At 37.0% G+C, this 12,979-nt stretch overlaps 1 protein-coding gene across 4 annotated transcripts in view; it reads right to left on the reverse strand.

Moving 5' to 3' along the window:
• IFT80 (intraflagellar transport 80) overlaps positions 1-12,979 on the reverse strand; it is a 136,524-nt gene that overhangs the window by 14,213 nt on the left and 109,332 nt on the right. For all 4 annotated transcript variants that reach the window (XM_040480623.1, XM_040480621.1, XM_040480620.1 and 1 more), the window contains 6 exons: positions 6,555-6,619; positions 4,077-4,212; positions 3,639-3,786; positions 2,124-2,295; positions 386-475; positions 130-302 (listed from right to left, as the gene is read on the reverse strand). In XM_040480623.1, the coding sequence (XP_040336557.1) occupies positions 130-302; positions 386-475; positions 2,124-2,295; positions 3,639-3,786; positions 4,077-4,212; positions 6,555-6,619 (784 nt within the window). The remainder of the gene's footprint in view (positions 1-129; positions 303-385; positions 476-2,123; positions 2,296-3,638; positions 3,787-4,076; positions 4,213-6,554; positions 6,620-12,979) is intronic.

The following is a 12,979-nucleotide window of genomic DNA, read 5'->3' on the forward strand; positions in this document are numbered from 1 at the left end:
TGTGAATAAATTCTTCTGTGATGTTAGGAAACTATTAAGTACAGTGGAAAACGTAATTTACCAAGTGGTAGATAGAAGAAACCATTAAGATCAATGGGTTTTAGAATTGGTGAAGAACATTTTTATTACCTTTCCCAGTTATAGAGATTAATATTGATCTGGATCGCTTGATAAACAAGGCCAGCCTGAAGAAGTACCATTTCAGCCTCCTGTATGTTCCCACTAAACATTAGTATGTGAGCCATTTTTGATTCTTTAGATGGAAGATCTTTTATAGAATTGATGTACTGAACCTTATCAATCTAAAAAAAGAAAAAATATATGAAGTAGAGTAACAGAAAGGGAAGAAAAACTGCAAACATATAGGTAAGTAAACATTATTTACTTCACCAATTGCTGCATAGGCTATTTCTGCGGTAGTCATATCTCTATTAGCAACTGCCATAGCAGCTAGGCAAGCCCACATGGTTTGCTCCTAAAGTGAAATAGGAGAACAATTATTTCAACTAGAAGCAGAACTGCCTTAAAATAAACAGTGACTTAAAATATATAAAAGTTAACATTTTAATGAAAAAATTAAAAATTGTTGAGCATGGCACTGAAAAAACTAATTTAATAAATTAATCATGTGGAAATTTCATGTGGGTACTTTGTTGAAATATATTAATAACACAGAGAACTTCTTTTGAATACAAATCATTACAAAATTTCATTTCTAATTATCAAAGATTTATTTTTGAACTTATGATACACTTTTAAGATAATTTAAGGTTATAAACCCTCCAGTATTTCTGATGAGGTCAAAGAATGTAACTTACAAGGAGCCAGAGAAATAGTGAGGTTCTCAGACAATGCTATTACAGCAGATTTCTATCAACGACTCATTGTAAGGGAAAGCATCTAAAGGTCATTTTAAAAGTATTATTTTAAGCAATGCTAACCCATGTAAAATTAAAAAGTTCTGGGGTCAGGGGCACCTGAGTGGCTCAGTTGGTTGAGCATCCAACTTCAGCTCAGGTCATGATTTTGCAGTTTGTGAGTTCAGGTCCCGCCTTGGGGTCTGTGCTGACAGCTCGGAGCCTGGAACCTGCTTCGGATTCTGTGTGTCATTCTCTCTCTGACCCTCCCCCTTGTGCTCTGTCTCTCTCTGTCTCTCAAAAATAAATAAAAATGTAAAAAAAAAAAAAATTTAAAAAAAAGTTCTGTGGTCAAATATGTTTGGAAAATACTGGATTCAACGAAGTGGATTCAACCAAGTGGGAAATGCTGGTCTAAAGTAGAGGTTCTAGGGGCACCTGGGTGGCTCAGTCGGTTGGGTTGAGCATACGACTTCGGCTCAGGTCATGATCTCACAGTTCGTTAGTTCAAGCCCCATGTCGGGCTCTGTGCTGACAGCTCAGAGCCTGGAGCCTGCTTCAGATTCTGTGTCTCCCTCTCTCTGCCCCTTCCCCACTCATGCTTTGTCTATCTCTCAAAAATGAACAAACTTTAAAAAAAAATTAAAGTAGAGGTTCTTAACCTTAGGTGTACAAATCATCTGAGGATTTTTAAAAATATGCCCAGGGTTCATTCCAGATCTAATAAATTGGAAGCTCTCTTGGGATAAAACTTGGGAATCTGACTTCTTTTAAAAAAAGTTCCAGAGAAGATTTCTATATGTGCCAGTATAGAGAAACTACTCATTTAAATTATAGCTTCTTTAAGAGTAAATCACACAGCAATATCTACCCCCCTGTGTTGCTCATGTCTTCACTTATTAAAAAAAAAAAAAAAAAAGACATGATCTCATTTGCAATTTTCCAGCCCTTAGCTGTTACCATTTCTTTTTTTTTAATGGTTATTTATTTATTTTGAGAAAGAGAGAGAGAGAGATTGCGAGTGAGTGGGGAGGAGCAGAGAGAGAGGGAGAGAGAAAGAATCCCAGGCAGGTTCCCCACTGTCAGTGCAGATCCCAATGTGGGGCTCAAACTCATGAACCATGAAATCATGACCTGAGCTAAAGTCTGATGCTTAACCTACTGAGCCACCCAGGTGCCCAGCTGTTACCATTTCTTATCCTACACAAAGATATGTGTAAATACACAATATATACACAAACATGGATCTAAAATAACATAAAGTACCTTAACAAAACGACAAAGTCTTACACCATCTTCCCATTTTGAACTGCTTACATATTCATGGAGAATACCAGGATATGGTGATATGCTGATGTGAATCAGTGAGCCATCAGCTCTTCTTATAGTTACCTGATTTCCAACAAAACTCACAATATGGGGATTTTTACTAAATTCACTGTTGGGAAAAAGCAAAGTATAATTTATATTCTGAGCAAAATCTTTCATATACTAATTAGGGGAGTTTACACTTGACACAGATATAAAGTCTCCAAATCTCTAAAATTCACTCCCAAAAAAGTTAACTTCAGGGAGAATGTATATATTTAAATAAACATTTGAATCTAACTTGCTCCAGTTGGAGCAAAATATAAAAGTTTAATGTGGCAAAAATTATTTGGGAGCTATGCCTAAAAGCATTTGAAATAAAATTTTTTCCCTAAGTCTTAAGGTAAATTATACAAATGATTAAAAAACAGCTTCAGTTTTTGAAAGTATAAATGAATAGAAAATTTGGGGCGCCTGGGTGGCGCAGTCGGTTAAGCGACCGACTTCAGCCAGGTCACGATCTCGCGGTCCCGGAGTTCGAGCCCCGCGTGAGGCTCTGGGCTGATGGCTCAGAGCCTGGAGCCTGTTTCCGATTCTGTGTCTCCCTCTCTATCTGCCCCTCCCCCGTTCATGCTCTGTCTCTCTCTGTCCCAAAAATAAATAAACGTTGAAGAAAAAATTAAAAAAATAAAATAAAATAAATAAATGAATAGAAAATTAAGCTGATTCTAAGGTTATTTTCTGATAATAAAAAGAGGTGAACTTGAAGTAAAGTGACTAACTTCATTAGTTTAAATACTTTTAAAATGATGCTTCTCTGGTTTTGCTAAAGTTGTGAATTGAATATTAAATGAACTCAAAATAGATTTGAAAGTTAAGCTAAGTTTTGGAGTTGAGAAGTTTTGTATTCTTATTTTGTCAAGAGTGAGAGATCTTGCTATTTCCTAGAGAATTTAGGAATATACATGTATTTTCTGAAGCATATAAAATTTAAAAAAAAGACTCTTCAGTAACCTTATATACTTTTCTATCTTTAATACTAACTTAGAAATTCAATTCTAGAGACACATAAATTCCTGAAAGTATGACAATAATTAATAATTTATGATAATCTGAAAAAGGAAAGATTGACACGTTACGTACCACTGAAAAATCTTTAAAATGTCCATATTAAAATCACTAAACCACACTGAAAAAAAAAAACACCTGAGTTTTTTTACATTAGGCTTGAAACATTAGGCTTGAAAATTATATTTATGTAGGGAAAATTATATCCATAGAAGGAACAAATAAATATAATAGTATTATACAACACTTTCAACTTGACCCCCAAACTTAAATCTCATCAAGCTAGCTTTAGCTGAACAATTTGGCAGAGTGAAAGGTACCTTTCAGGATTGACATTAAAGGCAAAAACATGACACTTTAGAGTTATTTATCACTATAAACAATTCCAACAGTAAATGCAGTTACCTTGCATCCCTTTCATATAATGTTTTAGGCAAAATGTCTCTGTCGACATAAACTGTATTGGGGTAGTACCACACTGTAAATCGAGTATCCTGAAGTCCACAAAGGATATTGCATGTATCACTCCATGCCAAAGTATGCACCATTGTTCCTTATTTTAAAAAGAATGTTAATGTACGATTAGTTCCACTATAATAAGTATTAAAATATTTTAAAAATCAACTGACACACAGGACCCCATCTAATTTCTTGTAGGTATGACTCTATTTTCTGATTGTATAATGGTGAAACATTTGCAAAAATTCACTTAAAAATTTATGGGAATATTTGAATATTTTACCTAGAACCATCATGTTTTTAATTTGCAAGTCTTTCTTTCAATGCATTATTCAGAGATTAATTCAAGCAATCAAAAATTTAAATGTATTATAATTATTTTACCAAGTTTGATAATTTGTTCTTCCTTCCCAAATCGTTTCACTGAGGTGATATAGAGATCTCTATTTTTATCAATGAAGGCAATTTTTCTGTCATTGGTAAGTCCTTTTTGATCCAGAGCAATTTCCAAAATTTCATTCTAAAATTTAGAAAAAATGAAAATATTGGATTAGTTTTAGTGCTTGATATCAGATCATTTAAATTATTTAATTATAAAAATGTGTTTATTTAAAGATCAATTAAATATCACTCCCTTACTTAGAATGATAAACTGTCCCTGATAAATAATTTTAAACTACTGATTTAATTCATAAGCTAAAGCACAGTTACTTTTTTTTTAATTTACAGGGGAAAGATGCCCCTTAAAACACTATAATATAATGTATATATTTTTGAAACTCTGGAAGCTGAGAAATACTTTTGTCCTCCTGTCCCACCTTTACTAGACAAAGTGAAAGGGTGAGGCAAGTCTGAATATCACAAGAGAGATCTACTAATTACATTTATGTTCCATAACAAAATGTACTCTAAGAGCCTATATTTTAAAGATTTATAAGAATACATTTATGAAAATATCTCATGTTTTAGACACTTAAATTTTATAGATTCTCTCACATTTATTTCCTGTGAAACAGGAAACAACCTAGTGCTATAGGTATCACCATACTTACTTTATGGACAAAAAGACTGAGATGCATAGCCAGTAAGTGATTTTGCTCAGAAAAAGCTGGTAACAAGCATATTTAGAATTTAAAGTCCAGATTTCTGACTTTAAGATTAGTATTTTTGTCCACATAACAAAGTATTTCTGGCATATGACGTTAATCTATTACACTATTATACTAGCTACTGAAATGAATTTCTTTATAACTTGGAAATGGTTCAGTGTGGATTCATTTCAACTAAATCCAAGAGGGATTTATTTACTGCTTACTATGTCTTAAGACTTGCTAAGACTTTAAAAAAAAATTTTTTTTTACACTTGCTAGGATTTGTTTTGTTTTTTGAAGGTGTTATGATAGTACCTTAAATGTCCATCATTTGAGCACATGTTGAATAAATTCAGATACGTCCATAAAATGTTACGCTGTATGGTTGTGGGAAAAGGATTAAGAAAACACTTCATGTATTGATATAGAAAGATCACCAGAAATAGTGTTGTGTGAGAAAAGCAATGTACAGACTTGTATGTTACATTTTCGTAAAAAAGGAGTTAAAAACATATATCAATTTTGTTTGTATATGCACTAAAAATCTCTGAAAGGAAAAGGGAGTTTAATAATGGTAATTACCATTATTAAATGGAATTGGATTGACAAAAAGGGGTGTAGGAGGGAGACTTTTTCACTGTATACTTTTCTGTAATTTTTCATTTCTAAACCTTTTGAATTTATTTGTTATTCAAATTTAAAACTAATAATTACAAAAATTAGAAAAAATATATAGTCAGGCTTCACTAGTGGCATTGAACAATAAAGTTAGAAACATCTTTAGACCCAAATATATCTCTTACTAGAATAAATAAAATGTGTTCCTTTATTTACTTTATTTAAAAATTTTTTTCATGTTTATTTATTTTTGAGAGAAGAGAGATAGAGTATGAGTGGGGGAGGGGCAGAGAAAGAGGGAGACACAAAATCTAAAGCAGGCTTCAGGCTCTGAGCTGTCAGCACAGAACCCGAAGTAAGGCTTCAACTCACAAATTGTGGGATCATGACCTGAGCCAAAGTTGGAGGCTTAACTAACTGAGCCACCCAGATGCCCCTCCTTTGTTTATTTTAATTTTTTAATGTCTTTATTTTATTTTGAGAGAGACAGAGTGCGAGCAGGGTAGGGGCAGAGAGAGAGGGAGACACAGAATCTGAAGGAGGCTCCAGGCTCTGAGTTGTCAGCACAGAGCCTAATGTGGGGCTTGAACTCACAGTCTGTGAGATCATGACCTGAGCTGAAGTTGGACACTTAACCGACTGAGCCACCCAGGTGCCACCATCCTTTGTTTATTTTAATGCTAAAAATCAGAAACCAATAAGCAATTCACAATTTGGGGTCTTTTCATACTTCTATGGAACTTTTTTCCAGTTTAACTACAGTGTTAAAACCTAAAGAAAATGCTGGCTAAGGACAGGTCAATGAGAAAACTGCAAGATGTTTAGAAATATAAAAACATTTTTATATACTGATAGGTGCTAAAAGTTTAATCAAGATGGGACATTTTATTAAAAAGCAGTAAAGAGCCTGAAAAATAGACATGTAAGTCAGATTCTTTTATCCAATTAATTTGCAATTAGTTTTCTATTACAGAGTTTACTAGTGCTTAGTCTTTATGACATTTTTTAGGCAAAATACTCTATGTAGAATGCATACCAGATTTAAATATAAGACTAATTTCTATGTTTTATTTTCCTTAAAATGAAAACATTAAATTTAAAAAAGGAAGTAAATAGTGGCTAATTAACTTTAGAAATAGCTAATGTCCATTACCTTATGAGAAAGAAGCTTCCCGTCACCTAATGGTTTTCCAGTTGATGCCTCAAAAAGGAAGATTACTTGAAAAAAAAGTAAAGCATTAGTTAGTATATTATATTAGAATTTTTATTGGTAAACTTTAATCCTAATGAGAAATTATTTAACTCTTTGGACCATACAGTATCTATCAGAATAGAAGAGCAGCAGCATTAAATTCCTACTTATTAACAGGGTCATATTTCTTAGAATACTTCTTCCTAAACATACATTCCCTAATTAGAATAGTTATTAATGGTATGGCTTCACTTCTCCACAGGATTGACCATGGAAAGTCCAAATCTAGATGTAATTTTTAATTTTCAGAACTCTGATACAGACGAATATAAGATCATAGACAATCATATTTTACAAAAGAAAAATGTGTCAAGTGCCTACTATAATACTAGGCAAGGTGTTATGCACTGTTCCGTTCCCTGTGGTCAGTATACTACTGTGGTGTAATTAGTAATTTGCCCGGTTTTTGTCCTGTGTTCCTGGCAGGAAGCTTCAACAACCCTTGGAATATCCTGAGTGACAGGAATGTCCTAGTTATGTTAATGGGGAGACTCTTGGTGGGCCCTAGACAGCTTCAGAATTTGGTGTGTGGGAGGGGGCTGGAAGTTGAGTTCAATCAATGTGGCTAATAATTTAATTAATCATGCCCATGTAATAAAATCCCATAAAAACTCAGTGTTGCTTCCTCATCGGTGACAATATTGATATACTGGGAGGGTGATGTACCCTGACTCCATGAGAGGGCACAGGAGTTCTGTGTTCCTTCCCAGGCCTCATCCTGTGTGTATCCTTTGTAATAAAACTATAATTCTATGCATAGCACCTTCCTGATACCTGTGAGTCATTTTAGCAAATTATCCAATTTGAAGGGGTCATAGGAGTCCCTGAATTTGTAGCCAGTCAGTCAGCAAAATGGGTGGCCTGAGGACTCCCTGAGACTTGTGGCTAGTGTCCAAAGTGAGGGCAGTCTTGAGGAAAATTTTGCCTTTAAGCTTTTGAGTCTGGGTTAACTCCAGGTTATTAGTATGAGAAACTAATTGTAATACACTCAGTTAAGGTAAAAATGGAATAGTTGGTGTCTGGAAGGGTAGGATTCACTACACCAACCCTAACTCATAAAAACATGTGGCTTGGGGCACCTGGGTGGCTCAGTCAGTTAAGTGTCTGACTTTGGCTCAGGTCATGATCTCATGGTTCATGAGTTCGAGCCCCGTGTCAGGCTCTGTGCTGACAGCTTAGAGCCTGGAGCTTGCTTCAGATTCTGTGTCTCCCTCTCTCTCTGCTCCTCCCCCCCGCTCATGCTCTGACTCTCTCTCTCTTTCAAAAATAAAATATTAAAAAACAAACAAACATGTGGCTTGGGAAGAGAAAGAATGAAAGAATGGGGATGAGGAATGTCTGACTATTAGAAGCCACAAGGTGACCCATGGTATGAAACAACAGCTAAGTTGCAATTAGCTGTGAGAAGTTAAAAGTCACCTATGGAATTTGAGATGATGGATCCATCTCCTGGGGGAGTTGGCTCACTAGATGCATAAGAAAGTGGAAAATAATAAGAAAAGAGAAAAATATACAGTCCCATAGTTATTATAATATCTAATAGGTGAAATGAAAGTAAGAGATGGGTCAAATATAGATTCTGGCCACTCTCAAATACAGCCTCTAGTATCAGGGCCCCCACTGAAGGAATGTGTTCGAGAAGATCCTGATTCTGGTCAGCCTGAGGTACAGCCACTATCCTCAGATAAGGCCCTCATTCCAGCAGGGTCAAAAACTAAAAAATAGGATGAATACAGCAAACATCGGTGGGGTCAAAAACCAGAGGTTGGGTGAACCAAAGGGAGTCCATGTTCATGTTGGTCTCCCAACATTGAAGGCCTTTAAACAAATCTGCTTTATTCATCCTAGTTTGGAGGAATCTGGAAAGCTGTATGGCAAAATAGCAAAGAAAAACCTCACCTCCAATTGTCTGGGGTTACTCAATTTAATCAATATATGGGTTGATCAAAAGGACCAGTTCCTTGGCTCAAAACTCTATTGGGGACCAAGGTCTTATGCACAGGAGTGGGCAAAATGGCCAGGGGCAGAACAGAGAAGTTTCTAGGACTCCTTGATATGAGAGTCCAATGCACTATGGTACCAAAACCCACTGGTGAAGTTCTAATGGGAAATACAATTAAATTGAGAGAACATAGGAAAGCAAGGGTTAATATGGTTAAGGTGAAGTCTGAATGAACATTGGAGTGTTTAAACAAGAATTATATGAAGAGGCTGTGTCTCCCTTACCTGAATGTTTAATGGGACTGGGATATTATGTCTGACTTGGGAATATTTCTGCTACCTAGTGTTGTAAAACTAAAACCTGTTAAGCCCTACCGGAAGTCAATTACATTGAGAGGATAGAGAAATGCAAGAACTAATGGGATTAAGTTGAATGATTAAATGAAAAATGGTGGGGCGCCTGGGTGGCGCAGTCGGTTAAGCGTCCGACTTCAGCCAGGTCACGATCTCGCAGTCCGTGAGTTCGAGCCCCGCGTCGGGCTCTGGGCTGATGGCTCAGAGCCTGGAGCCTGTTTCCGATTCTGTGTCTCCCTCTCTCTCTGCCCCTCCCCCGTTCATGCTCTGTCTCTCTCTGTCCCAAAAAATAAATAAACGTTGAAAAAAAAATAAATGAAAAATGGTATATCGAAGAAGCTTTATGTGAAGTGGTTGTGTCTCCTTTACCTGAATATATTATAGGGATAGATATTGCACCTAACTGGAGAAAGTTTCCCCTATCAAGTATTGCAAAACAAAAGGCATGGAAAATCTACCACTTAAACAATGTTAACAAGACATACAAAACAGAAACCAATGCCTGGATACATACAGGCCTTTAATATCAAATGGTATAGAATAGAAGCTGGAGTGCTAATAAAGATACATTCCCCGTACAGCAGTCTCATGTGGAGTATAGACCGGAGCTTATGACAAAAGCCTGTGAGCACCTCCCAGTGGCAGCTACTAGAACTCTGAACTAGACAATTTCCACTTGGAGGAGCAATTACTAGCTTGCTATCAGACATTAATTGAAACTGCCTCTGAATGAAGAACATAAAATAATCCTGAAACCTGAAATATCCAGGATGTCTTGCGTGATATCAGACAAACACTCTAATGAGGAAGGCAGTGCCCAGAAGAGTTCTATAACAAAATGGAAATGGTTTGTGCAGGAACACACCAGCAGGGGAATGCACGGAGTTACACAGCATATTCCTGAGCAGGTGGACTCTTTTCCCCAGGAATGACTCTGGAACCATGTGAAGAGCTGCAGGATTCAATCATCACTTGAACGGTGCCCTGTGAACAGCTCTCAACTGACTAACAAATAGCTGCTCGGCTGATAGACGGCAGTTTCATCATGAACACACAACATGCTGTTTGGAAGGCCACCACTCTGACTAAAAAAGGTAAAACAAATGGGGTTGGTGAGCTGCACTGCATGCTGTTTACCCTTATGGTCAGTCAAAAGGGCAATGGAAGGTTAGCCTATAAAGGGGGGTGCCCTTACTGGGCATGGCCCCATGCAAAATCACTATGGGAATCTGAAGGGTGCATTAAAGTGGGCCACGTCAGTGCCCATCAGAAGAACCCCCTTCCAGCATCAGAAGATGATTAGAATCAATGAGCAGATACCCTGGTGTGCTCACTTGAGGTTAGCCACTTGGGTTAATGAAGGGAGTGGACTGAAACAATGCAGGGATGGGCCAAATCTAGACATATTCCTTTTGTACCCTCTGAGGCACAAAATGACAACAAGAACTGTTTTGTCTGCCAACAAGAGAGATTTAGAGGCTGCAGATGGCTATGGGGAAGATTCCTGGGGTGGGAGGGAATCTTTGTACATAGATGGCAAGTCAGATTGATGCCTGTAACCCTGGAGGGCTACAAGTGGGTCCTGACAGAAATAGATACTGACTCTGGGTTGTGCTTTGTTGACCCAGTGGTAGATGCAAATGCTCAGAGTACTATAAAAGAAGTGGAGAAGATATTACACAGATATGGACCATTGAGTGTAATTCCTTCCGACCAAGGAAGGAACACACTTTACAGCTCATCATGTCCAACAATGGGCAGAGATATAGTTTCTGAGAGTAGTGGTTTGGTAATTAGAATTAGAATGGGCAAAAAAACAATGACTGTCTAAAATGAGAAGAGAGGGAATATAGGCATGAAGAACTAGCTTACACGCCTTCATGAGTGTGTACTCACATTCAACATGAAGTGAACAAAGAGTGTGTCCATACTAGATAAATTCCTCTACAATTTCAGTGGAAATAGGGAACAGGTGGTGAAGAGGATGCTAGTATGACTATGCAATTTTTCCCACAGTGGGAGAATATTGGTATGATACCTATGCTTTTTTCTTTCTTCCCCACATCACCTCAATGTTCTTCTTAACTTGATACAGTGGTCACAGGACAAAGGATACAATTACAATTATCAGAAGCAGAGATGATTCCTAGGCTGTTTTAACCTTCATGTCTATATTTCTAAGGACCTGATGGAGTAGGTTGTGCTTTCACTCCAACTGGCAAATTTGGGGTTAAATGTGAGTGCTGCTATACTGCCTAGTGGTAGAGATAGCTCACTAGTTCTATACAAATGGAGAGAAAGAGAAATAGTGGCTGAAAATCAAAGAATAACTAAATGGGCATGCAATGGGGGAATCCAATTTTATATTAATTCTTCAAAAGAGTCTCAGCGCAAAAGCTAGTATTATTTGTTTGTTTTTCCAATATAATTAACTTACAGGGTTACATGTTGTTTCAAATAAATTAAATAAATAAAAATAAATAAAAATTTAAAAGCTGATATGGTTTCGTAGATCAAATACACCAGATGCTTAAGAAGGTGAAGACAACAAAAGACTCACTTCAGACCTAAACACATGTAGATTGAAAGTGAAGGGTTGGAAAAACATTTGTGATGAAAATGGAAGCAAAAAGAAAGCTGGGGTAGAATACTTATATCAAACAAAATAGACTTTAAAAAAAGACTTTAACAGGAGACAAAAAGGATACTACATAATGATAAAGGGAACAATCAAACAAGAAGATTTGTAAATATTTATGCACCCAACGTGGAAACACCCATATACATAAAGCACGTGTTAACAGACAAAGGAAGACTGGGGCGCCTGGGTGGCGCAGTCGGTTAAGCGTCCGACTTCAGCCAGGTCACGATCTCGCGGTACGTGAGTTCGAGCCCCGCGTCAGGCTCTGGGCGGATGGCTCAGAGCCTGGAGCCTGTTTCCGATTCTGTGTCTCCCTCTCTCTCTGCCCCTCCCCCATTCATGCTCTGTCTCTCTCTGTCCCAAAAATAAATAAATGTTGAAAAAAAAATTAAAAAAAAAAAAAAACAGACAAAGGAAGAAATCTATGGTAACAAAATATAGTAGGGGACTTTAACACCTCACTTACATTAATGGATAGATCATCCAGACAGAAAATCAATAAGGTAACAGTAGCTCTGAATGACATATTGAACCAGATGACTCTAACAGATATATTCAGAAGATTCCATCCCAAAACAGTGGAATACTCATTCTTTTCAAGTGCACATGGAACATTCTCCAGAACAGATCACATGTTAAGCCACAAAACAAGTCTCAACAAATTAAAAAGGACTGAAATCGGGGCGCCTGGGTGGCGGAGTCGGTTAAGCGTCCGACTTCAGCCAGGTCACGATCTCGCGCTCCGTGAGTTCGAGCCCCGCGTCGGGCTCTGGGCTGATGGCTCGGAGCCTGGAGCCTGTTTCCGATTCTGTGTCTCCCTCTCTCTCTGCCCCTCCCCCGTTCATGCTCTGTCTCTCTCTGTCCTCAAAATAAATAAATGTTGAAAAAAAAATAAAATAAAAAATAAAAAGGACTGAAATCATATTATGCATCTTTTCCAACCACATGGTATAAAACTAGAAATCAATCAGAAGAAAAAAATCAGGACACAAATACATGGAGGTTCAATAATATGCTAGTAAATAATGAATGGGTCAACCAAGAAGTCAAAGAGAAAATTAAAAAAAAATACATGGAGACAAATGAAACCATAATAGTCTAAAATCTTTGGGATGCAGCAAAAGCTATTCTCAGAGGGAAGATTATAGCAATATACACATATCTCAAGAAGCAAAAAATAAATAAATAAAAACTCAAGCAACCTAACCTTACATCTAAAGAAGCTAGAAAAAGAACAACAAAGCCCAAAGCCAGTAGAAGAAAGGAAATAATAAAGATTAAAGCAGAGGGGCACCTGTCTGGCTCAATTAGTAGAGCATGCAACCCTTGATCTCAGGGTTATAAATTCGAGCCCCACATTTGGTATAGAGATTACTAAAAAAAAAAAAAA

Source organism: Herpailurus yagouaroundi, unplaced genomic scaffold (genome assembly GCF_014898765.1).
Source record: "Herpailurus yagouaroundi ecotype Mexico unplaced genomic scaffold, PumYag 159, whole genome shotgun sequence".
Lineage (NCBI taxonomy): Eukaryota > Metazoa > Chordata > Mammalia > Carnivora > Felidae > Herpailurus > Herpailurus yagouaroundi.